Source organism: Benincasa hispida, chromosome 9, assembly GCF_027475165.1.
Source record: "Benincasa hispida cultivar pf3 chromosome 9, pf3_genome.v1.1, whole genome shotgun sequence".
Lineage (NCBI taxonomy): Eukaryota > Viridiplantae > Streptophyta > Magnoliopsida > Cucurbitales > Cucurbitaceae > Benincasa > Benincasa hispida.
The window spans coordinates 77,466,377-77,493,536 of record NC_143486.1 but is presented as its reverse complement, the minus strand read 5'-3'; the positions used below and the strand labels follow the sequence as shown (position 1 = coordinate 77,493,536).

At 33.5% G+C, this 27,160-nt stretch overlaps 2 protein-coding genes and 1 long non-coding RNA gene across 4 annotated transcripts; 1 reads left to right on the top strand and 2 right to left on the bottom strand.

Annotated features, from left to right (window-relative positions):
• The first annotated feature begins 4,136 nt into the window (after positions 1 to 4,136).
• Positions 4,137 to 10,327, top strand: LOC120085889 (TOM1-like protein 9). 2 transcript variants are annotated; one of them, XM_039042155.2, is made up of 9 exons: positions 4,137 to 4,618; positions 5,878 to 5,956; positions 6,105 to 6,203; positions 6,523 to 6,636; positions 6,794 to 6,954; positions 7,506 to 7,587; positions 7,935 to 8,020; positions 8,428 to 8,613; positions 9,195 to 10,327. In XM_039042155.2, the coding sequence occupies exons 1-9, from the start codon at positions 4,518 to 4,520 to the stop codon at positions 10,105 to 10,107; spliced, it is 1,821 nt and encodes a 606-aa protein (XP_038898083.1). In that variant the 5' UTR covers positions 4,137 to 4,517; the 3' UTR covers positions 10,108 to 10,327. The 2 variants fall into 2 exon arrangements, with proteins under 2 accessions (XP_038898083.1, XP_038898084.1); XM_039042156.2 differs by lacking the exon at positions 6,523 to 6,636.
• A 183-nt stretch (positions 10,328 to 10,510) lies between these two features.
• Positions 10,511 to 14,459, bottom strand: LOC120085890 (alpha/beta-Hydrolases superfamily protein). The gene is made up of 13 exons (XM_039042157.2): positions 14,283 to 14,459; positions 13,864 to 13,940; positions 13,700 to 13,780; positions 13,344 to 13,472; positions 13,174 to 13,260; positions 12,725 to 12,778; positions 12,517 to 12,607; positions 12,355 to 12,425; positions 12,185 to 12,254; positions 11,900 to 11,952; positions 11,562 to 11,655; positions 11,122 to 11,219; positions 10,511 to 10,811 (listed from the first exon to the last, which is right to left on the bottom strand). The coding sequence occupies exons 1-13, from the start codon at positions 14,359 to 14,361 to the stop codon at positions 10,710 to 10,712; spliced, it is 1,086 nt and encodes a 361-aa protein (XP_038898085.2). The 5' UTR covers positions 14,362 to 14,459; the 3' UTR covers positions 10,511 to 10,709.
• Positions 14,460 to 20,670: 6,211 nt separating this feature from the next.
• Positions 20,671 to 21,865, bottom strand: LOC150034080 (uncharacterized). Its single transcript, XR_016532522.1, has 2 exons — positions 21,333 to 21,865; positions 20,671 to 21,206 (listed from the first exon to the last, which is right to left on the bottom strand). It is a non-coding gene; the product is annotated as an uncharacterized LOC150034080 (long non-coding RNA).
• Positions 21,866 to 27,160: the final 5,295 nt, after the last annotated feature.

Sequence of the window (27,160 nt, the reverse complement as noted above, 5' to 3'; positions counted from 1 at the left end):
GGGAGATTTTGTACTGGGCCTTAGTGCCCTAATTTATTGTTTTGTACTTGTTTTTATCTTGTACATCCACTCGCTTTAAGACAAGTGGAAGATTGTTAGGGTTGATGCCCTAAATCTCGTAGGGTTCTTGTAAACACGTGTATGAATAAACATTTGTGATGTAATAATATAAGATATTTTCTTCACTATTGTCTATGAAATATGGGATATTTTAATTGCATTAACCACAAACCAATAAACTAAGACTCTTGGTTATCGTTGTAACTTAAGCATGTATGTGGAGACATACAAGTGGATCATACCTTAAGTTATAACTTAAATGGTTTGTAGTATATAGATAAAGTAGGGAAACCTTATCCTAGTGACACTTTGGATACGACCCACTTTGTAGATGTTACAAATGTTGTAAAGTGCTACAGATGGTCTAATCCTGATAATTCACATAGAGACATGCGAGCGGGGTATCATATATAAAGGAGTTTGTATAAGATTGGACCACGAAATGTTTAGTCTCGTTATATAACGCCGTTCATGATAGAGACTTTAATTTCACTAGGATGACCATAAGTAACATGACCTTAATCCTGAGTGAGTGGGAACTTCTGCCTATGAGGGCAGTCCTTTGATTTGCATGGGTGCGAGTAGACAGATTGCCGAATCAAACCTACCACTTTGGAGATTCATCTGATAGGGGCGCTGGGAACTCAGCTACACAAGAAGAAGTTCACTCCTTCTCCGAAGCAGAGGTAAGTAGATAGATTGCTCCCTTAAGGGTTGATTCTGGGGCTTAAACAATATAATGTCACACACTTTCTCATGGTCCGAGAAGTGTTAACTCATAGTAGGACTATGATGTACTGTTCATTAGAGGAATCAGTGGTACTTAAGGAGTTAGATGTAAGTGGTACTTAAGGGTTATCGTATTGTTGATTGGTTATATCCAATGGACACAGAAATATATCTGTAATGCGAAGAGTGCAATTGTCGATCTTTAATGGAATGCCCGACAGTTAACGGATGGTGGATATCATGATTAAAGAGTTTAGTCAGTTATTCACGTACTGTTGGAGCTTCAAGCTACAGGTCCATAAGGTTCCATTGGTAACTCAATGGATTCAAGTTGAGAATCGGTTTTTGGATTAGTTTGAAGTGTTCAAATTAACAAGAGAGAATTTGATTATATATGATATAATTAAATTGGTTCAATTATATGTGATATAATTGATTTGATATATTAGATACATTAATTGGAGAAATTTATATAAATATGATTTATATTAAATAAAGGAGAAAAGAACTATGGTCTAAATATGACATATGATGTGATATTAAAACTATAGATTATACATATAATATGATAAGTTAGTTATTATATTTATTTATAATAAAAACAATTATGAGATAATTGTTTTAGTTGGTTATTCCTTTTCTCCATTAACCGCAAGTGGGAGGTTAGTTTCAATTTTTAATAACTGAAGAATAAAATGAAAAAAAAAAATCATTTTTTGACTAATCGCTTCATAATCGCATTACTAATCGATCGAGCGAAAGAAAGCTATACGATAGCTCTTTCGAGAGATAAAACGATCGAGCGAGAGGTTACTAGACGAGAGCGAGAGATTGCTAGACAATTGCTCACGAGATTGCTAGACGATTGCTCACAAGATTGTTAGACGATTGCTTACGAGAGTGAGAGATTGCTAGACGATTGCTCACGAGAATGAGAGATTGCTAGACGATTGCTCACGAGAATGAGAGATTGCTAGACGATCTAGTACCCACTATCTATACGATAGACTAAACCTTTCTCTCACTTACTCGATCGTGTACTTAGATTGTACACATCCTCCTTTCCTCTACCAAATTCACATAGAGCCCATACCTCCTGGATTTTCACTCCGAGAATACCAAGGTTACCGAGTGGTAGTGTCGAGGGTTGTCATTTGAGGATCAGACAGTTCGTGATTGTGACGAGAGCAAGATTTTGCTAGACAATTGCGACGAGAACGAGAGTTTGCCAGATGATTGCTCCTCGTTTCTTTGCATTTGTGATCGTTGAGACTTTGCTGGGATACCTGACCAATGTAGATCGAGGGAATACATGAAGAATAGTTCTTCAATGGTATGTCTCTCGATTATCTTTGTTTTAGTAAGAAAGCATGCTATAATTTTCTCTATAATGCATAACTATTCTTGTATGTTTGTGAATGCATTTATTCTTTCACAATGGGCTTGGAAAGATCTTGCTTCCACTCACTGGTTCTCTTGAATAAGAGATCCTTCACTTCCCTTTTTTCTTCTTTTAAATGCATGCTAATCTTGATTGTTTATCCATTATGTTATTATTTTTATATCGTATTTTATTTATGTAAAATCGAAAACAAAATTGCAACACAATTACACGCTTCCGCTTGAGATTTTATTTCTTCTCTCTTTTCCTCTCTTAATGGAAAAGTTGCCCATTAAATACAAGATCTACGTCCAACAATGGACCAAAGGTAGTTGTCCTATATATTCTCATATGCTCTTTTGTCAATTTATTCTTAATAACCAGCGTAGTTTTGTTGACTTGGTAAGAAATTGTAGCAGGGAAATATTTCTCAGCAGCGAAGACCATTTAGCAACCTGTAACAAATGTATACATTACCATAGTAAGTAAACAATCGCCTAAAACAACTAAATAATCACATAATAAAAACTAAATGATCGCATAACAAAGAACTAAACAATTGCGCAACTGAAAATTAAACGATCGCATAACAAACAACTAAACGATCGTATAACAAATAACTAAACGATCGCATTATAAATACCTAAATGATTGCATAATAAATAACTATCAATCGCATTACAAAGAACTAAACAATCGTGTAAAGAAAACTAAACAATCGCACATCTTTGTCTAAACAATCGTTTACGTTTCTCTAACCGATCGTTTAAAAAATACTAAACGCTCACCTAGGATTATCTAAATGATTGATTAAGAACGAATTCACAATCATTTAACAAAAGTTGATAGATCGTTTAACAAAAGGTATGCGCAAACCCTAAACAACCGGCGAGAACCCTAAATGAATATCAGCATGCATTCAAGGAGAAGAGTCACATTTCTTTCAGAGATCGTCGATGGTGAAAAATGTGTAGAAATGACTGATGAAAAGTTGGCCAAACGCTCAGATAATGATAAGAGATGATGAGAGAAACTTGAGATCAAAATTGCACAGTGAGAGATGTAAGCAAAATGTGGGGTGAATGGTCCTTTGTAAAGTATTTGTAAAGGCAGTTTGAAGAGTTTTTTAAATTGGGGATAAAATTGATATTTCACATGGACAAAAAAAGTTAGTCATAAATAAGTTTTTAGGAAAAGGTTATTCATAAAAAAGTTTTTGAGATTTGGGTTATTTTGTGAAATTTTCCTTCAATCTCATATAATATTTGTCATGAAAATATTCTGATTTAGTCGATTCTATTTTTTTTTAATAAAAAAAGACCACAGTTGATTTTCAAAAGGAAATTTCATTAAGGATCTTCAAATTCATCCTAAGAAAATTATATTATTAAAAATTTGGTAACTATTTGTTTGTTGAGGAAGGGAAACAGTCAACAAATACATTTCTTTCATTCTTTCTTTCGGCATTTCTCTTTCTTAATGGTAGAAACAATAACGGTAATTAGTAGTAAATTAATATCAACAGGTCCAGGCAACCTCGAATTTCCAAAAACATCAGAATAATTAAGGTCGTAAATGTGTCGAAGTGTGAAAGACTAATAATAATAATAATAAAAGCAATCAAGAAAAATACTCAGGTATACCCATCTTTTTGCAATCTATCAATCAATATTTTTCCAACCACAATTTATCACGTAAAATTGTTGCAATCCCATCCAATCACATAGAAGAAAAAAATAAAAAAACGATTTTTTTTACTATGTAGACAAATTATAATTAATCTATTGAGTGGTCAAAATAAGTATCATAGCGTACGAGTAAGTTAATAATAACTACCAGGTTTATAATTCGAGACTTTTACTTTTAATTGTATTTAAAAAAAATTGAATTATTTGGTGGATTGTACAAAAAATAGATGTTTTCAAAATATTCTAAATATATTTTTGAGTTCAATATAGGTGCAGCGTACAAAAATTTGTGTGCAAACCAAAAAAAGTTATAGAAAATGTATGAATATAAAAAGGGGTGGCGGGTGATCAAAGTACGGCGGACTGCTCGGGCCGTTACAGAAGTAAATGCCAAAGAGCAGTTGATTAGTCGGCGTTGTATGAATCAGCAGAAGAAGAATAATCGCGGCACCGTCCATCTCCAAATCCAACAGTGACAGATAGTTACGAAGAGTGAGAGTTGGGACTTTGAAAGAACGATACTGATACGATACTATTCCACAATTTGAATATTTTTGGGAACTTGCAGAAGAACGAGTTTACGATTTATTGCCTTTTGGAGTAGAAATTTTTCTCTTCAATACAGGTGGATCGTTTTTGGGGTTGTCGTGGTCGTGAAGATGGTGAATCCGATGGTTGAACGTGCCACGAGCGATATGTTGATCGGTCCAGACTGGGCTGCGAACATGGAGATATGTGATATGATCAACAGAGATATTGGGTAGGCTTTGATTTCTTTACTCGATTACACTCCCTCTCTCCCCTGTTTTCAGTGTTTTTCTTCTTTTGTTGTCGTTTTGTAAATTCTTCTCGTATGTTGATGATTTCTTATGGATTTTTGAAGGATTTTATTGATTGGTTTCAAGCAGTTGTTGGAGTTTGTTTGCTGTGTCGGTAACTTGGGTAGAAATTATTAAATTTATTTTATTTTGGCTTTCTTAATTTTGAATTTGTCTCTGTTTATTTTATCGGGCTCTTCATATCCTAAAGTGGACAATATCATACGATTGTAGAAATAGATGAAGGTTCTATTAGAGTCATGCTCTAAACCTAGTTGTATGGGTGCGATTGTCACCGTTTTCAAAGAAAAGTAGTGAGTCTTGTGGATGAATTCCCTGATCAGACAAAAAGTGCTTGGAACGGCAAGCAAGTAATAACTCTGACGAGATTAAAGATGCAAGAGGTGGTCTATTCCAAAAAAAAAATTACTCATGGTTGTGCCCTATCTGACTTCGCAAATGGGTCTTGATAGAATAAGCTCTTGTAGATGATTGAGAGTGGATGAATGAGGAAAGACTCAACTCAAGGTGGTACTTTGTTTGAAGGTAGAATTGTTAGTCGTGCAAACAAAGTTCCACATTAGTTAGGAAAAAGAATGATCATGGATATATAAATGAGGACAACTATCTCTATTGGTGTGGGACTTTTTGGATGAAACCAAAAAAACCCGATGAAGATTTATGTTCAAAGTGGACAATATCATATTACTATAGAGATAGGTAGAGGATTTGTTGTCCTTATTAGAATTCATAATAAATATGTTACCGATGATTAAGATTGTTCTTATGCAACGGCTGACCCAGTCTGTATACGCTATTTTGAAGTTTTCTTGAATATGCTCCTAAATGGAAGCTTCAATTGATGGAAGAAGCTCCCACATTGGTGAGTTCTATGAAAAGCCTTTCTTCAGTTCAGTGAACGTACTAATAATAACGGTTTAGAAAAACTGAAGCAGAAGCACCCTTATGCAGAACGATCACCCAATTTAGTTGTTGAAATTTCTGCAAATATTTTCTCGATACGGTCATTTCATTTTGCTTCTATAATCAGACAATCATTTGTCTCTTGGAACATTGCGTATTGAAGTTTGGTACTTAGAGAAGTCTATATCTGTTGAAGGACCAAGGAAATTTATGTTGAAGCAGTATTCTTTTCATTATCGTTTAGTGTAAACTATTCAGTTTGTTGATGATTGACCAGGCAAACAAAAGGTGTTGTTAAAAGAATAAAGAAGCGCCTTGGAAGTAAGCACCCCAAAGTTCAGCTTCTTGTTTTAACAGTAAGAGAACACCCCTATCATTTTAATCACCAACATTTTTAATTAATTTATTGACATGATATGTTGGCACTACTTACCTTGCTCACAATCTGTCTTTGGGACAGCAAGTCTTGAATACATTTCACCTTTTGTATCTGCTTATATGCAGCTCTTGGAGACCATATTCAAGAATTGTGGAAACATTAGTCATGCACTTGTCGCCGAGAAGGAAATTCCCCATGATATGGTCAAAATTGTAAAGAAGAAGGTAAGAGAGGTGTAGTTTTACCTTATTTTTTGTTCTTTAGGGTGTGTTTGACCCAAGGAGTTGGGAAGTAGGACTAGGGAAGTAAGAGTTTGTGAACTCTACTCCTTGTTTGGTCCAGGGACTGGGTGGATCCCACTACTAAAAAACATCAATTTTATATCTTATCAACTACTTATACGGTGAGCCCAAGGAGTTCACAGCTCCCTAGATTTCACAACTCCTTGTTCCTCACTATTTTACTCCTTGTCCTGAAAATCCCCTTAGGGGTGAAAGAAAAGCGTTTAGCTTGGTTTCATGGTGTATATGATGCATGGTGTAGCCTGACCTTCGTGTCAAAGAGAAGATATTATTCCTGATAAATGCCTGGCAAGAGGCTTTAGGAGGACCAACAGGACGATATCCACAATATTATGCTGCTTATCAAGAACTATTGGTACGATTAATCAATGTTATCCATGATATTGTGTTGCGTATTGTTATGTGATAGTCCTTGGATTCTTGTTAATTTCATTGTTAAACCATAGAATCTGATTGATAAGGAGATAATCTTAATAAAAATTGACATTTTCTGAAAATTTGGTCCCTTACAGCGTGCTGGGGCAGTTTTCCCCCATAAATCTGAAAGGCCAGCGCCTGTACTCACATCTCCAGAAAGACAACAGGTGGAATTGTATAATCAGAATGCGGACAATCCTGATTATCAGCAAGATGCTCCAGGATCCTCAAGGGATGTTAAATTATCAGCCTTGAGGTACACTTTTTTAGATTGACTGTATGTCTGAACGGACTTCACTAGAAACTATTGAATGCTCTCATTCCCTTCCCTCTCGTTTGTTTAGCTACTTTCTCATAGTTAGTTACACAAGCTTCCCCTTGAATTCTCAGCTTAAAACTAACTCTCTTCATTACAACTTACAATTTCCCCACTTTGCCCCTTTTCACTTTCCTTACATAAGTTCAAAGTTTTAAGATGTATTGAAAAACGACAGTGGAATGAAAAGTGGATAGTTCGCTTCTACACTTACAGTTTTCTTGCTCCGGTGGAACTGTTTTCTAGGATTCTGAAACGGAGGCTTGATGATCTACTAGTTTTCATGTGTTAGAAATTTGAGTGGGTCATTGTTCTAATGTGTTGATTTGAGTGGGTCATTGTACTAATGTGTTCAATCTTGTTCTGGAGAAACTTGTAGTTACACCATTAAACTTTTGTTTAACATGATAGTTTACTTCGTTCTTTTGACATTTTCTCCCTATGCCTAGAATACTGTTTTGGGATCTTCTGTGACATGAATTCGTTTTCAGCTTGAGTGAGATCCAACTTGCACGGGGAGTAGTGGTTGTCCTTGCAGAAATGCTAAATGCATTAGATCCAGGAAACAAGGAGGTAAGTTATTGATTTGACAAAACGTTAGATTAATGTTGTAATGAAACCGTGTGCTAATGGTGGTTTTGAGTAATAATACGATAATGTAATTTCCCGGTTATAGGGAGCGAAGCTCCAACTGCCGGTTATTAAAAAAAAAAAATCATAATGTAATTTGTGAATAATAAAGTTTCTAATGTTACCCTTGATAATAAACGATTCCCATATGTATATATTCAGCTTTTTATGCATTATAATTCCTTAATTGTTATGCCCCTTCGGGGACATCCGTAATTCCTTCCTTTATCAATTTTATTTTTTTGATGAATACTTATAACCAATTTGATTTGTGACTTCATTTCGTGTAGGATATTAAGCAGGATGTTGTTGTTGACTTGGTAGAGCAATGCCATGGTTACAAGCAGAGAGTAGTTCAACTCGTGAATTCAACTTCGTAAGACCCTTTTTGTTGGGTTTTATATCATGGTTTTTTCAGCTATATTATTGTATTGTCATTTTATTGTGGGCATATATTGGAACCGAAAGGTTGGTGTAGTTAGGTACCGTATTGGATGTGTGCTTGTTATGAGAATTCCTTGTATATTATGCTTTTGGCTTTGATGGCAAAAGTTGCTGGAAGTTAATATCACTGAAACCGTAGGTGAAAAAAAGGACTTCAGTATTGTTACTTTTTCTTTGTTTCTGGTGATATAGATTGTCCCTTGAAAATTATGGTTGTGTTATTTTCGTGTTCGTTAGAGGGGATACCCATATACAGAGCTCCTCTGTGTCATGAAATATGGTTCCCTTTCAATATATAGGTCATATGACGGTATATACTAATTTCATTTCTATATTTAGGGATGAATCATTGCTCTGCCAAGGATTGTCACTTAATGATGATTTACAACGTGTACTTTCCAAGCATGAAGCCATGGCTTCAAGAATGTCTGTTCAGAAAGGGGAACCCAAGCCCGAATTGGTTGGAGCACGTCATGATGATCATATTCCTCTTAATGACACTGGAAACCAACAACCTGAGAGGAAGTAATTATATTCTTTGATTTCTTAGCGTTGGTTCAGTATACATGCTGTTTGATTCTATTATTGTTTTTGAAGATTGCATGAAAGTTCTGAGTTATTTAAGATTGTTAGCTAGAGACTATCATGTTATTTTAAAATATAGGAAAGTAAGTCGAAAGCTTTAAGATGCTTCTATATTTGAAGCTATTTAAAATAAATAACCACTATCAATTAATAATACTATTAAGGAGGTATTTGGTCCAAGAAGTTGGGAGAGAGAGAGTTGAAGAGAATGCACTTCTGAACTTCACTCCTTGTTTGACTCAAGAAGTTTGTGGATCCCAATACTAAAAAAAAATTATCGATTTTATATCTTGTTAACTCTTTACATTGTACACCCTAGAAATCCATGACTCCATGGAATTCATAACTCCACTCATTTGAAAGTTTTCATCTTTTTCTTTTGAAAGTTCTCTGGACACATATTTTCAGATTAGTATTATTAGTTTAGAATCAAATTCATTTTAAGTTTAGACATTAAAACTGTTGAGCATATACTTCCGTACTATTTTATATATGACTTGCAACCAATGAATTTATTGCAGGTTGGCTTCCAATGCTACCGGCTCAAGCACACAAACAGTAAATCAGTCAATGAATGCATCTCCCACCATTGGTGGTACAGCTTCTCCAGCTAAGTTTGATCCCAAATTGGACCTACTGAGTGGTGACGACTACATTCCTCCTGTGGCGAACACTTCACTGGCTCTTGTTCCTTTGACCGAGCAGCAGCCAACTACTCCTTTATCTGAACAGAACGCCCTCGTCCCATTCGACCTGCATTATGATAGCAACCAAGCAACTAATGTTGCTGATACCCTGTCCGGCAATCCTGGAGACCAAAGCCATGCTTCTGTCTCAAACTTCCACCAGCACCATAACTTTCAAGGTTCTCAAAACAACGAGTCATTTCCACCACCACCTTGGGAAGCTCAGCCTGTGGATGATAATGGTTCGGTAGCAGGTGATGAGTATCCCCATCCGATGAAGGTGACTCAGGTTGTTTTCACGCATGTGCAGAATGGTCTGTATCCGCAAGGACTTCAACCAATCGCAAATAACCAAGTTGTAGGTGTGTATATCCAGCCAATTGTAGGCAGCCAGATTTCAGCACTTAATAGCCAGTTTACTATTAGCAATCAGCTGGATTCGGCCACTCGGACATTCGACGGAGGGCCTTACGGAGCAATGCTTTCGCAGCAGTATCCTTTGCAAATGTTTGGCAACCAATTCTCTGGCTATGGCCACATCCAGCCACAGGGGGCACAGTATCTGGAACAGCGTATGTATATTAGTAATGATAATGGCATAACAAATTCATCCTACCAGATTTCTGCCTTGTCTAGTATGACTCCCAACAGGCCTTCTAAGCCAGAGGACAATCTGTTTGGTGATCTCGTTGACTTGGCAAAGTTCAAGTCCATGAAACCTACTCCTGCAGCTGCTGGTAGCGACTGAATATTTATTTCACTTCCACTAAATCTCTTTGGCATTCTTTTTCCTTGGTTTCTCTCGATACAATTCTTTTCCTCATTGTTTGGTGCCAGGGGACGCCTGTATATATTGATGAACCTTTGGGCTTTCTTTGCGTTATGTTTAGGCCGTGTAAGAATTTTGTCATTGGAATTCAGTATGTTACGTTAATTTAAATTTTGGAATAAATGCTATGTTTTCCTTCTTTTCTTTCCTTTTTTTTTTCCCCTCGTGAAATTCATATCTACTTGTATAGTAGGTAGTAGGAATGTCGGACGAATACCTCCAATTCAAAAAAATTGATCAAACCCCTTTAGAACATTTACCATTGCAATTCAAACTCCCACTGAGTTTCGACCCAACTAGAGCATGACATGTCAGGAACTTGTTTGGTACCAAGTAAAATAACAGATTTTTCAAGTTAAGAAATAGAATAGTTACTCGTACAGGAAGAACATTATCTTTACAAATGCATCATAGATCCAATGGGATGAGGGGTGAGAAAAGTCAACTATTCTTACTTGAACAGAATTTGTTCAATAGATCGTACAACTGTCTCTTTGAGTTCTGCGGGGCGAGAAAAGACATTACTCTTTGATATTCTGGCATAAGAACCTATCAAACCAATCACTTGCTTCTTTTACCATCTCTGATGTCATTTGGTGGCCAATCTCAGGTTGTGGGATGAACTACACAACATTAAATATTATAAGTCAGATAAAATAAAAGTCCACTCTGTTAGGAAGTCCCTTGGGGGAGAAACACTTATTTTTCTTAAAGATAATTTGCTAACAAATGATCCCGCAACTATCTTTTAAAAGTTGTCTGTATACTTATTTTTTTAATTGATATCACCAATAACCAATTTTCCTTGATAAATTAAATTGTTCTTCCTTATAAGTTACTTGTAAGCGACAATTTTAAATGCATAATAACCATTCTCTTAAAGGATTCTAAAATTAATTAAACAAATAAAAGAAGGTAGAAAGTTATATGTACCTTGAAATTTTCTGGACAACCAAACTTCTGATAAGCTGTCTGGGTTCTTGATACGGGAGCATCCAAACCGGCAATTGGACATCGAGGATCCTCTGCACCTATTGTTTTTCAAATCCAAACTGCATATTAACTATATTCGAACACCAAACTGCACATTAACTATATTTGAACAGACTACTAGGATGCAATTCAATGTTAAACTTCAAGGTTTTGGCGTATCAATCTCTAGAAAATTAAAGATAGCCACCTATTTTATAAGTGAATTTCAGCATCTATAAGGAGATAGCCTCCTGTTTACTGACATGATGCCATTACTGGATCCTTACAAATACAGCATAAGTGTTATGTTTGAACTGCATATCCGAATCTTTCAATTCCTCTAAATTTGAGTTTGGTTTGTGATTAAAATCATGTAAGTATAGGCAGTATATGAACATTACCATTTAATAACAACAAAGGACGTGGTGCAATAGCTGGAACTGAATAAATTGAGTCAAATTGGGAATCTAAACCAGGAGCAATCCTATTCCAGACCTGAATAAAACAGTAGGAAATAATTACGGTAATTCAACTTCCAATGTGCGTTAAAAAGCTGGTTATTGGCAGATAAAGTAAGTATAAGTTCAAGCCTTCAGAAAAAGAAAGGAAGAAAAGAAACAAATAGTTGGTAATAAGCACAATATAGAAGTCGGTTTGAATTGATCATAATTCATAAATTGCATTCAGAACACCGAATTCTAGATCAAAAGTTACTAAACCAAGAACTTGGAAAACAAACCTTCTTCACCACTTCTTTATTGATTTCATTCATGCCTAATTCAATTCGTGCTTCTGCAGACAAGATACAAAGACTGGTCATGTGTATTTATGAAGTTGTTCATGTTTTCAAATTATCTCAACTTAAAAAATGCTCACACAAGAGGTTACAGCTATATAATGATCTTGCTAGTATCATTCAACAATAATTAATTACTTGTCTTTAAATTATTTAATGTTTTCTTCTTTCTAGCTTCTGTTTCATGTGTAACAACTACTTGTCACCTAATCGCCACATCCACCTTACCCTCAAAAACAGGCTTTATACTCTCAACTCGTGCCTGCCACTTATCATTATCCACGGCCCATCGAAAACACTGCAATCATATCACAATATATCAATTGGCCCCCCTTTCTCCTTTCCAAAATGGAATGTACTAACACAAGATCCAGCGTGACATCATTTGGATTAACTACCTGCACACCAATTATGGGGACAACCACAGAATAGCGAGTATCAGCAGCAGCAGCAAACCATGCATGCATTCCTGCAATGAAAATGTTAAGATCAGGTAAGTCTTATATAACAAAGAAAAAGCATGTTCCAATTTGGTCCTTATTATTTTACTTTTAACTGACCTCCAAGTGATTCTCCAGTAATTCCTATTCTACATGGGTCAATGTCCTCCCTTTTCGTCAGATAATCTGCCAATTTTATCAAGTCCCATACCTGCAAGTGATATAATCTATTAGTTATTTGTAAACCAAAGTCACTCAGTTAGTCTAACTGAAGTTATATTCATTCATGATCCAAACAATTCAGCTGCCAAATGAAATGAGGAGCTACCGTGTCAAATATGAATGGCATGGTATCACCTCTTTTCCATGAAGAAATAAGAGCCTGCACCAAATTATGACATCAGGTTAGGATTTAACTCTGCAAAAGAAAAGGGAACTTTGCTGTAGGACTAGAGAAGAGCTAAAATGCCATGTACATTTTTTTTTTCCTGCAAATGGCAAAATATTATGGGTTGATTGACAATCTCAAAAGCACAGGTATATTTTTCTCAAGAGAATAAACATCTTTTAAATAAACATAATTATTGGTGTATCACTTCCTTGGCAACCAGATTGACTTGAGATTCCGGTAAATTTAAGACCTTGGGTTCACAGTTCCACTAATTGGTGATAACTGATAAGCCAGTCAAGTGGCGTGCACATTTTTAATTTTTAGGTCAGAGAAAAAAGACAGCTCAATTGGCTAAATGGGAGAAACTTAAACAATAATCAGCATACATCACGGTAGGTGGTTTTGTTCTTGGCCCTTTCACCATGGTAACGAGAATCAATGGCAATAGCTACATATCCCCTCGATGCATAAGCCTGAAAGAAGCAAGAATATATTGTAAGATCTAGTTCTCAACTTGGTGACAACAACAAAAGCCAGGAGCAAAGAAACCCAATACCTCAAGCAATGGTCTCAACCACTCTTTGCACTTGTTTGTACTGTGCAGAAAAACAATTGCCGGTCTTTTTTGCTGTCTGCTATCCTTCATGCTTATAATCAATACGGGCAACTGCCCTTGCTCTCCTTCCTATAAATGATTAGTGGAAAACTACATTATTTGTTTTGTCCAAAAAAAGTACATGTGGACTAAAAAGCAAGAAATTGTTCTTTTTGCAAGATATGCCAGCAGATCTTTTGCTGAATACATGTTTTGCATAGTAGAAAAGTTATGGGTCTGATTCAACTTCTCCTAATATACCGTTAAATCATGTCCTGCACATAAGTTAATGTGAAAAGTATAAAAGCATAGCTTGCCTCCGTCGTCAGATGAAGATTTTCCTCGTGAAGCAAGTCCTTCAAATTGCTAAAAGTTGCCTTTGGACAAGAAGCCATCGCCTTTAAACAGGTAAAACAAATCAAAATGGGTAGACTACTACTTAAACAAAGATAAAAGAACGAAGAAATAATACTACGTCGACCTCACTGAAGGTTGGCGGGTTGGCCTCCTGAATCAGAGGGTTAAGAACAGGCTTCGCATGCTTCACATTCAGCGGAACTGAGAAATTCAATTAGACATCATATATTCATAATTTCAGTTGTACTGGCTACCAAGTATCACGACAAGAAAAGACAATACACCCACTGACTGAAAAGATGAACTAGACAAACAGAAAAATGGTACTGGAATGAAAACTTGCTAATTTTCACGAAAAGGCATAACTTTTGAAAAGATGTCAAAAGCAAGAAATATGTCAGCAAATAGACGGCGACCATTGAAATCAAGCAAGAATTTCAGAAACAAATTCACAAACTTCTGAGCTACCAAGAACAGACATCAAAATTTTCGAAGTAACTAAAACGGAGAATAGAGAAATGGCGTTCGAATTCAATTTCGGACCTTCTCCAGATCGTCTGCTACGCAGAACGCTGAGGAATTCGGCCCGAAACTTGTCGGCGTCAACGATAGCTTCTTCCATTTGATTAGCTTCCTTTTGGTAGCTTCCCCTGGCTGCAACCCGGTACGAGGATTTAAAGGCATAGGAATTTCTCCGGTTCCATGGCACAGTTGCTGTGTGGCAAAGGCATGTGAGGGAAGGTCGGAGTAGCACGTGAGATCTAAGAATTGCCATTAATAATATAGTTGGGAATTGAAGTGGAGGCAAGCCAAGACGGCCCACATCGTTTTTCCGAAGGCTGACGCAGAATTGCCGCTTTTCCTAGTTTCCGTTTCCTTTTTCTTTTCTAAGCCAAGACGGCCCATATCGACCTTTTTTAATCATGCCTCAATTGCATTACTTATTATTATTATTATTATTTGAGCCTAGAAAGTATCGATTTTAAGTCTTATTAATTAAAAAAATGTGAATTCACAATTCAATTTCATAATTCTTTGCAGTTTACAAGTCGTAGACTTGTCTCAAATATTCATGAGAAATGACTCTTGACTTATTTTTGACTTAAAATTCTCTTTTATCCCTCCTCCACGCTTCATCACCAACTAACGAAGGAATCTAATGATTCACATATAATCAAGGAAACTTGTTTAAAGTGGCCGACATATAATTTTTTTAAAAAAAAATTATTAATCCTTATTTACAGTTAATACATATGTAAAACAGATTAATTATTATATTATAGGTATAATTTTTTTTTTATTTCAAGGTGTAAAATATTTAGGTATTGCCTTGTTGCCCAACACAAACCTTTGGGTTGCATATGCAGGGGAGAGATAACAGATGGCTCTGGACAGGAACTGTGTGATTTGACTACCTCAGATCAAAACCTGTAACAATTGAATAAGTTTTAGGTGAAAGTGATCAAGATCCACAAATTGAGCTGTAGGCCGAATTTTCTGAACATAGTAAAAGAAGAGAAGTAGTTCAATAGACAAATTCAAACACTTGAAAAGACGTGTAGAGATTGAAGAGGGCGCATAAACCATAAAGTACTTAATTGTTCTGTCTTTTAGTAAATAGACGCATAAAGCACACTTTGGAGCATAAAGTAAGTAATGCCTTTTGAAAAAGGGTGGAGGGGATTTTATTTGGTTTTATAAGGCTGGGACACAGGACCCAACCTCCCCAAGTAAATTGGCTGCATTAGCTGCCTTTTAAATGTAACATGCATGCCACCATGATCTTTATAAGCCCTGGTATCTGGATATTGTCCACGAGTAAAAGCAGACTGTCAAATATCTATAGTAAACTGTGCAAAAGTTAAGCAGAAATCACTTATTACTAAAAGGAAAAATCGGTACCGTACACCTCGAATCTTGTGATTCACGGAACTGCATGCTGACAATCTTTAATTTGGTACAAATGCATATTACGTTCTAGGGTTGTACGAGCTGCGTCATATCATGTCTAGCAGCTTCATTGTCAACATTTTTGGGAAGAAAGCAATTCCCTAGCAAATTAAAATTCCGGAACCAATCAACTCCAGTACCTAAGTCTAACACCAAAATATATATATACACACACATATATATCAGTTTTCACAATATGCCTATTTCACCAAGTTAAATCTGATAAAAGTGACTCTTAAAACTTCAAAGAAGTGTGAAAGCAATACAGTTTAGTACTTATGGTAAAGGTTCTGCATGACTACAACACCCTAACTCTGTTAGGGCCAATATGTTGGGAATGCAACCAAAATTACATATTTGTTAAATAAGGAGATGATTGTGAGTTTATAAAAAATGACAACTATCTTTAATAGTTTGAGGCTTTTTGGGATGAAACTAAAGGTAAAGTCACGAGGGTTTATGTGATCATACCATTGTGAAGATAGTTGAAAGGTTGTTATTCCTAACATAATGAACCATCTAATAGTATGATATTGTTTACTTTGGATATAGTCGAATAATCCCACATGACCATGTTACTTTGGTTTCTCAACGTGAGACTTCATACCCCATAGAAATAATATACAGTTGTTCTCATTAATAGAATGATTCTCAAAATATATGAGCAAAGAAAAAGTGTGGAGTAACGGTACCACTAACTTGGTTCCTCTAATCAGACACGGTCAAATGTAAGGGTATCTTGTCCAAGTCGTTCGCTTCCAGAGAACCTTTTTTCTTTCCTCTAAGATTAAATGATGTAGTAGCACCTAATTTAGACACCGCAAGCCTATACAGTTTTAGGTGTTTTTTTCTTTCTTCTTTTCCTTTCTTTTTTTTTTTAAAGTCGGTTTTAGGCGCTTGAATTAGGGTCTTTGGTGACAATCATCGACGGTCTTCTACATAAGGCACAAATGGGGTACTCCTCCTGAGAGTCCGAGGCCGCTTGTGCTCCACATGGGCCACATTAAAAGCATTACTTCATAGATCTTCTACGGTACATGATTAAGTTTTACTCAGAGGGCACAGCTTCTGAGCTCTGATATCATGAACTTTTGGGAGATGATATTATTATTATTACAGAAAAAAGACAAAAGGAGGACAAAACTTCCTTGGACCAGTAATAGGGTAATGGTATTCTCTAGAAGATAACGAGTCCTATAATTACAATGGGCCTTAAAAAGTTATATTCTCTTCGTTTCTTTCTTTTTAGTCTTTGTTGAGGGCAGGATATATATGCTGTTGGTTAGATTGTGCTCTTGTTCTTAAGGTTTCAATTTTACCATCAATATAATCTTTTCTTTAAAAAAATCCCATAAAACCTCTTCATTAACAATCTGCATTAAAATGTCTAATTGAAAGTAAAAGATTGGAGTTAAATTTTCAATTTTCACAACACTAGGGACAAAATTGAACCCAACTACATAATGGGCAATTTTTTTATAATTCATTTGGTCTCAGTTTTTCCAAACAATTCAAAAGTTCCATCATAATGATAAGTACTCTCACATGTCCAAAGGCCAACTATTTAAATCTCAAATTTTTACATTTGTTGAAAAGATAAAAATAAAATAAAAAGAGAGATCAGAGAGAATCAGCTTAATTCTCCTAGGATTAACAGATGGGTAGAGGGGAAAAGGGTTGACTTCAAAAATCTAAATGAAAAAAGCAAAGATCATTTGATGCTTTAAACTATTTCCAATATTCCTTAAATAAAGTTGGTTTATGTCTGGCCCCTGCTTATTTTTTAAAAAAATCTAATGCTATATAAATGTAAATCAGATTAATTATCACACCCCACTGTAGAAAAAATGTCAAAATTTTAACATAATTTTGACCATGTAGTAGCTATATTTTTTTCCCATTGTTATTATTGTTATTGTTTTTTTTTTCTTACTGAGGAAGAAGGGAAGCAAACTTACTGGGCCATATGAGTGAATCAGATATTGAATCGCTTTCAGTCCTCATAATTTATTTTACTCCTCGGCGACCATATTTAATATATACTACATATAGAAACCCGAACCAGCTGTGAAAAGAAACAAATTAAATTGAGTTGATAGTCGATACATAAACATAATGTTAAATTATACTCGAAAGAAAATCCCTTGTACACATCCACCTTTATTTGAACAGTTTGTGTTTAATAATTCTTCCAACTTAATTTTATGTTTCATAGTTTCTTCACATTTTCCCTACTAATTCACCCATCTAGTGTTTACAAAATTGAAACTTCTAAATTTATCTTACTCGATTTTTTTTTTTTTACCATATGTGAGATTGGGGATCACACCTCAAATCTCACGATTGGTAATACAAGTTCGTATCAATTGAATTAGGTTCATGTTGATAGTCACAATTCAGATTTTTTTACTAATAAATCCATTAAATTATAAGATAATTGCAATAGGTAACACTTTTATGGTTAATAATTAAATGTATAACGACATTTTTAAAGAATTGTAAATATATTAAAATCCATCAGCGATAAACTTTATCGTCAATACAATGATAGATTCTATCGCAAATAAACTCCTAACAGTGATATAACTTATTACTAATAAACTCAAAGACCTAGATCTAAATTATCTACGAATTCTTTTTATTGTGTTATATCGGCTAATATTTTGGATCTAGTTGTCATTTATAATTGTCCGTAAATTATATATCACTAAAGTGATATGATATTGTCCACCTTAAACATGAATTCTCATGACTACATTTTCAAACAAGGTAAAATTACTATACTGCCCTTGAGATTTCAAAATCACAATCCATTCTCTTCACTATCTCCATTCCAGTCGTTTGGCTCTTTCCATTTCCGTTCAATTTCTACCATTTCTTACTTTTCCTTTCCATTTGTAGATAATTTTGGATATTCAATCAGAGTTGGATTTACCACCCCCCCCCCCCTTTTTTCCTCATTGTTAGTTTATTCGAGATGTTGAAAAATGATTGTTTTAAATCAATGTTTGAGATCTGCCATATTTAGCATGTAAGCGTATTTTTTAGGTTTTGAGATATGTGATTTGTGTGATATTTCATCTATTTGAGAAACCTTTTTGCATTAGAACATCATTTTCGATATTATTTGAACGATTTTGACCCAAAAAGTTAATTTTTTTCCAAAAAAATCGAACCTTTATTTTATGGAAAACGATTCCTACCTGACTGGGCTTCATGCGAGCCTAATCGGGGCTTGGATCGGGAACTGAGCATAAGGGCGGGACCGAGAGCAGGACTGGGAAAGGGCATAGGGGTAGGACTGGGAAAGGGCGTAGGCGTCAATTCCCGGGCGGGTCATGTAAACTTTTTTCATGCAAAATATATGTAATTCTTGATCGGGTCCATGCATGTAGGCACCAATTCCCTGCCAAACCGGATTCATGAACATTCAAGATACACGTAATTCCCAGGCGAGCCCATGCATGTAGGCACCAATTCCCAGTCGGCTCATGCAAACTTTTTTCATGCAAAATACACGTAATTCTCGATCGGGTCCATGCATGTAGCCTTCCGATTCCCGGTCAGACCGAGTTCATGAACATTCAAGATACATGTAATTCTCGCTCGGGTCCATGCATGTAGGCACCAATTCCCAGCCGGGTCATGTAAACTTTTTTTCATGCAAAATACACATAATACTTGTCCGGGCTCTGACCGGGTCGCCCCACAACCCCATACCCAGTTCTATCCCATGAAGCCCGCCCAGGTATTTTCAAACTCATTTCAAATATACTCAGTAAAGATTCGGTGAAGCTTGGCCGGGTATCTTAAAAAAATAGTTTTTCTGTCCTTTTTTTTTTTCAAATACCCTCGTTCGCTTCTGGTTCCTATCCTATGAAGCCCATCCAGGTAATTTCAACCTATTTTCTTCGTACCCGATGAGGACTCGGTGAATCCTGACCTGGTATCTTAAAAAAAAGGTTTTTTTTTTGTCTTTTTTATCTTTTTTTTTAAAAAAAAAAATTCAAATATGCTTCTATATGACATTAGAAAAAAAGAAACAAGCAAGCAAATATCAATATAAGCAAATGAATTCTAACATGAAAGAAATTATTGGACTATTGAATATAAAATGAAATATATACCTTCTCACGGAGTACAAAATCACAATTTCGTGAAATACAAGTTTTGGACTTGACAAAAAACTTTTCGTTCTAGAGATGATTTGGTGAAGAGAACTTTTTGTGAATCACAATTACATGAAGATAATTTTTTGTGAATAGAATTCTTTTTTGTTGGTTGTAAAACAATTTGGTGAATTGATTTTGGTGGAGAATTTTTTGTGAACTAATTTTAGTTGTACAACAATTTTTTTTTTTTTTTTTGTAGGTTGGTTGTTGAATTTAAAATTAATTTAGTAAGTTGATTGTTGAAATTTAAGAGTGATAATTTAATAAAGGGACATAAGAGTAATTGTACATAAAAAATTTCTCATATTTGCATCATTTTCATCATCAAGATAAAAAAAACTTGTTTTTAAAAAGGTCAAATATACAAAGTGAAACCCCAAAAGGATCATTTTTGTCCTTTTTTTACACAAAGTCAAATATCCCTCATTTTTTTTTTACAATATGTAAGGTGGGGGAATTGAATCTCAAACTTCAAGTTTGATAATACAAACACTATGCTAATTTAGTTATGTTGACTTTATTCATAATTTTTCTTCATCTAATTATTGTGAGACTTTTATCACATTTTTTTTTCAATAATGTACCACTCAATCAACGTCATTTGATTCGCCCAGCTCCTACCTAGTCAATTACTCTTTTCTAAATTAGATTGTATCTAACGGTACTTTCTAGGTAGTTCCTAATAAATCTCCACCAGGACTATATTTTTAATTACATATTTTCAGAGTAGTGTAGTTGGCATTATGGAACCAAAAAAAAAAGTCGTTCTATTAGACACTTTGATAATTCACAATTTAAGCTCTTCATACCGACAATGAACTTGATTAATTAGCATGTCAACCTACTAAAAGATATCATAAAGAAAAGGAAATTACTAGAGGAAAAACTATCCCCCATGCAACGGCAGCCATCAAGAATCTTATTTCAAGGGTGGGGAATTGATGAAAGGGCCGCAACATTATGAATGCTCTTCCGATTGAGCTACACTACAACCGACAACCGAATAAAAACAATTTGAAGCCTCACTCATTGTGTGGCCAGAAATGCCAAAGTCGTTCTTGTGCTTCCAAATGAGATTGCAACTGATTACGCCACACGGATGTGATATTTTGTTTGATAATCCGTCCTGGATTGCAGCTGGAGAAAAAACAGATGGCGAATGCCGACCGCTCTGTTTGAAATATAACTAGTACCCTAATTCGTCGTTATGCAATCTACTTCTTTCACCAAGTTTGGGGAAAATTATGGAAATCGTTTATTAGTCTTACGAACTGATTCTAGAAAGCCAAATATTATGGAATTAATTTTCAAAACGACGATTAATCTTAACACCAGAACTCCAGCCCTAAAAAGAAATCAAGATTCAATAAGCTACAAAGACGCTCTCTGAGAGCTGATTGTAAACAAAACAATGGTAATTTGTACGGACAAGGAGAAAGTGGTGAAGATTATAAGAGTAGAGAGATCGTACCTCCGGAATACTGAACTCGTAAGGGGGAGCAAAGTCGACGAAGATTGAGAGCGCTTCGTCTTTGACGCGCTCTGTGTCGGTGCATTTGAAAATTGAATTCCCCAACTGCGATATGTGATGATTGACACAAACCCCACCGATCTATCTCTATCCGACGGCGCGATCGATATGAGAATGATCGGACGGGTGAAATTGAAAATCGAAGTGATCTAGGGAATTGAGTGAATCGGAGAGCATGGGCCAGGTACCGTCTGATGCGGATGGGTTTTAGGTTTCGTCCATCAAGCGGTGATTTGGGGCTCCAATTTGGCGCGAATGGGGTCGGACAAGTATCGGCGGTTCGCGCCAGCCAGACACAGACATACGTGGGAATATCTCATTACCTAACTCATTTTTTTCTTTTCTTTTTTCTTAAGTATGTGAAAAAATTAAATTGTCGGGTAAAGCTAATTTCTGAAAAAGAAAAAAATAATAAAAGAAATAAAAGAAGGAGAAGAAAGCTAATTAATTTAGCAAACAAACGGTCAATTCGCTGTACAATATGGGAAAGAGAGAAAGAGATCGTAATGCCTTCCTCCATGGTTCGTAACATAAAAAAGAAAATTAAAAATTAAAAATTATGTGTAACATGTGAAATAAAATAATATATAATATAATGACATGTTAAAGTATTAAATAAAAATAAAACAATCGTAAAAATTCGCAAAATAATAATTTGTTGCGATAAAATATGAAGTTAAATTATAAAATTAGTTCTAAATTTGTCTCAAGTTGGTCAATAAACTTTTAAAATGATCTAATAGATCTATAAAATTTTAATTTTTTGTCATAGTAGATTCATTATTTTTTTAAATAATGTCTAATAAACTTTATTAAACTTTTAAATTTGAGTCAAATTGATATTAATTTTATTTTGTGTCAAAAAACAGGTCATCGTATTGTTTTTCAATGAAACACATTACCATATAGGAAACAATAAATCACAATATATAATTAGAAAATCATAAAGAGAAATAGAATAAAGTAATAGAATGCTGAAATTTCTCATGTCAATGGCAAAGTGAAGGCACTAGTAGAAATCAAAATGGGCAGCAGCATTAAGCACAATACTAAAAAGGGAGTGTTCTGTCAAAGACAGTTTTGAGCTAAGCAAGACAGCGTTTCTTGGCATTTGCGAACTCCCAAATGGGGCAAAATCCCACCATCTTTTTTTAGAAAAATATTAGGTACATCATCTTTTCTTATAGTTCGTCCAATCGGTGTAACTATAGTCTACGAGTTGCCATGTGAGTTTTTTCTTTTATTTTAACTATTTTTTAATTAAAATTTATTGCAAAGAGATAAATACAGTCAATAATATATCAAACTATTTCTCTTTTTCAATATATACGATTTTTTTCTTACTTCATCCTAGATTTTTGTAATGAAATTTTCTCATCATCGTCGAAAGTTGAAATTTTTCACCATGATGTTATCTTCCTAACTCAACCCCATTTGGTACAAACATAATCTTTGAGTAAGATTGACATTGAATTGTCACCGAACTAGGACCAAATAGTTCCTACATATTGTAATTTATTCAAGTGTTGTCGTATCATTACTTTCACCGTTATAACCATAAAATTTGTTAAATCACTTGACCTAAAAAAGCTCCAACTAATAAATTGTAGTAAATATTATATCAATATTTCACCACTCTCTTTATTTATGGGTTATAAAATTTGTAAAAGTAAATGAGATTAAAACATTTTACAATACATAAACTACTCTAAAACAAGCCAAATTACAATCAACCTAAAGTGTTTAAGCTTATGGCTTATATATTCTGTTGGTTTTATTTAGTTTTTGAATTTGACTTATAGCTGATTTTTGAAGTATTGCATTTTAATTTACATTTCTAGAATTATTAACGACGACCGAGAATAGAGTAACAGAAGCAACGTTGAAAAGTAAGTGCTATCGTACTTTTGTTAGATCTACGTGATATACTGACATCACATATTTTAAATTTTCAACGCATTTAACAAGGAACAAAGAGAACTTTTTTTGTGTTGTTTAATTGACTGACCACTACTCAAAAGTCATATCTTTTTTAGAAAGAAAGACTAAGACTGTTTCACTGAAAATTATATAGTATTACTTTGTGTATTAAGGTAATGTTTTTATTTTTATTTTTTTTCTGGAAAATGGGTCTATCCGTTAATATAATATTGGTTAAACTATTAATTTAATCCATGACTTTTAAATGTGTCTAATTTGATCCCAAAATTTTAAAATCTATTTACAATATTTTTAATTAATATCTCATTTGATAACCATATGATATTATATTTTTTGTGTTTTAAAATTGAACCTAATTCCCTTTAGTTCCTTACAATGATTTCCATATTTAAAAAAAAAAAAAAATGAGTTCTTAATCAAATTCCAAATGTCAAAAACTATTTTTTTTTTTTTTTTTTTTTAAGTTTTCAAACTGACTTGGTTTTTTAAAATATAGGTCAAAAGTAGATGGCAAAATAATAAATTTAGAAGTGAAATGTATGTTATAAGCTTAATTTTCAAAAATCCAAAACTAAAATATGGAAAATAAAGGGTTATTAAATAAGGCATAAACTTTCCATTTTGTGCAATGATTGACTTCTTGGTATTTTTAAAAGTGTCTAAAATTTTAAACTTTCAATATCACAGATAATAAATAGTTAATTTTTCAATTGTATAGCACCTAATAGGGTCATTTGCTTATTTGGTGTATTTTTAGAAAATTTACAAATTTATTTGATGTAAAATTTAAAATTTAAAAATTCATTAGATATAGAATCGATGTCTAATAAATCAAATTCGTTTTTAAAAATTTTATTATGTGAGGGAACTACTAAATAATTTTAAATTAAGTTTGAAGATTTATTAAACATATTAAAATTTCAAAGACTAGATATATGCAAATTTCAAAATTCATGAAAATCTTGTAATTTCTTTTAATATTGTGTTTTGATCCACCTGTGTCTATTGATAATTTTTTTATTTCTTCTTTTTACTTTAAAGAAACAAATTAAAATATTAGTTTTTCTTTTACTATAACTAACATTATTTAAAGAAAGTACGATATTGAAAAGAAAAATAAACTTTAATTTGAAAAAAAAAAGGACTAAAAACTAAATAGTCATGCATGAGGAGGACTTAAAAAGGTGGTTTCTCGGAAAACGAGTTTTTATTTTCAAAATTTGGTTAAAACTTGAAAAAGCGTAAGTATTTTCTAAAATGTAAAATAAAACAAATAAACTATTGGTATAAATTCTTATTTGCATTAAAATACAATTTCATCCCATCTACTTCCTGTTGTGTTTTTCTTTTGTCCAACGTAATCTTTTCTCTTTTCAGTATGATTGGATCTCTAACATACATTTATTTGCAACATAATGTGAGGGAGATTGACACATGAAAAACATATCTCCATACAAGTCAGTTTACACTCAAGTCAATCTTATACAAACATAATTTAATACGATATTTGTTAACCATCACGAGATTTATGACAACTTCTCCACTTCTATTATACCAAAATGAATTATAAAAGTTGTCAAAATTTATTTATTCATAAGCTCAACTCTTATTTCCAAAATTTCATGAATGAAAATTGATTATCCTAAAGCTTTAACTTAGCTTAAAATTTATACTCAAATTAATCATGTGGAATTCTTTTCCTTTTTTTTTCTTTTTTTTTTAGTGAGTACCTGTGGAAATCTTTATGCATATGATCAATTGTGAGATTGACATGGCCATTGGGGCCACATGGCGAAAATTGATTCCAAAATTGTTGGAAGATTTGTTTTAGTTTCATTATATTTTGGAAATTAAATTGAACTCGTAATATTTGTTTCAACCATTATTATAGTTAATATAAATAAAATTTAATTACCAAACAAAGCCTAAATAAATCGAATGAAATATATATCCTACCCAAATTCGAATTGATTTATCTAACAAAGGCGTGGATTGAAGAGATACTATATTGAATAGAGACAATATAATGCGATGCAAATAAAAACGTCTTTCATTTTTAAGGGAGGTACTATGTTTATAGTTGGAACTTGAAGTATAGTTTTTATTTTACTTTATTTTATTTTCAAGTTATTTTTTTAGTATAACAATTGTGAAGATGGAGGATCAAACCTCTCACCTCTAAACGAAAGGTCACAAACAATCACTGAGTTAAGCTCATTTTCGCATTTTACTTTAAAATTTGTTTGTTAGAAATAAGCTTAACTTATGCTATAAAAACGTAACTTTTATAAGTTTTAAATAAAACTATCATCAAATAGTTGTCTATTCTTCCATGTGATCTCAAAATGTGGCTGTTAATAGCTTAGTTTGTTGGGTTATGGATAGGTCTCAATCTCATGAAATTTAGTGGGATGATTTTCTTAATTGACTATGTCTTTTAGCAGAGACAAATTTATTATCGTAATTATTTGGATATTTGTGCTTCTCAAAAGGTAAATTTTTTCCATACATTACACCTAGGATATGTTCAACCTCCAACTTTAAGAATAAAATACATATCAATAATCGTTCGATTAATGATCTCTTAGGCTTTTAATACACTCTTTAAACGTCCCATTATTAATCTTTTCTACTCTAATTTGCAAGCTCCGACCAAAAGGGTACATTTGCCCTCTTAATGTCTTCAAAAAGTCGTATTCAATCAATTTAACGATTTTAACCGTTTAATGATTGTGTGAAGAAAAAAATCGCACCTAATTACATATCCCATAATCTTACCAATAAAATTATGTAAAATAATTCGTCCGCGAACGTGTTTAATAGAAATTTATTTTCTTGTGTGTGCTTCCACAAAAAAAAAAAAAGAAAAGAAAAAAAGAAAAAAAGAAAAAAAAATCCAGTTATATAAATAATTTGTGTTGATACAAATATATAAAATATTGTATGAGTTAGGTTTATTATTATTTTGAAAAAAAATCAATTTGATTTTGAACTAAATTAAATTGGTAATAATGGGTCTAAATAATTGGAGTATTGTTTGTATTTTCAAGCAAGAGGCTAATATATCTAATTTAGTACTCATCTTTTTACCTATTTCCACATCATTAAAAAAAAAATTTACAAAACTTAAAACACGTTTACGTAGATATTAGACATTGGATAGATTGAATCCATCCCACCTAACTAATATTTATTTAAGTTTGACAAATTTGATACCTCAAATATTTAGGTTTTAGTACGTTAAACAAAGTATCGATATTGTACCTAACTCATCTTAATTATCTTTGAACTCATAAATACAAAAAAATTATGTTAACTCTAAACACACCGTCCATACGAATTTTAATTTTTCTTTTCATATAAATCATCCCAATAAAAAAAAAAGTTTAAGATAATCAAGAAAGAAAACCTAATAAAAATATGAAGTACAGAAATGAATAAAATTAAAAAGAAAAACAGGGTAATTTGAAAAGTCCAATGTCAATATAGGAAACTAAATCGAGAAATCTGGAGCTAAACAATATAATTAGCAACAATCGGAAATTGTGATCGACTATAAATTCCAATTAAGTACATATATCTATATATATATATATATATATATATATAAAATCAACATCCATCGAGTAATTTTGATGTGACAATGAGAAAAGACATATAGAAAAGAATAGTAGGTAGATAAATAGAACTATATTCTTAATATATACGAGCTTAATTTGTGGAGCAAAAATAGAAATTAGAATAAAAATATGATATTTTGATATTTTGATATTTTTTGGGAAATAAACAGTGGTGGGTCAATATATATGGTGGCCTGGGAGTCCGGT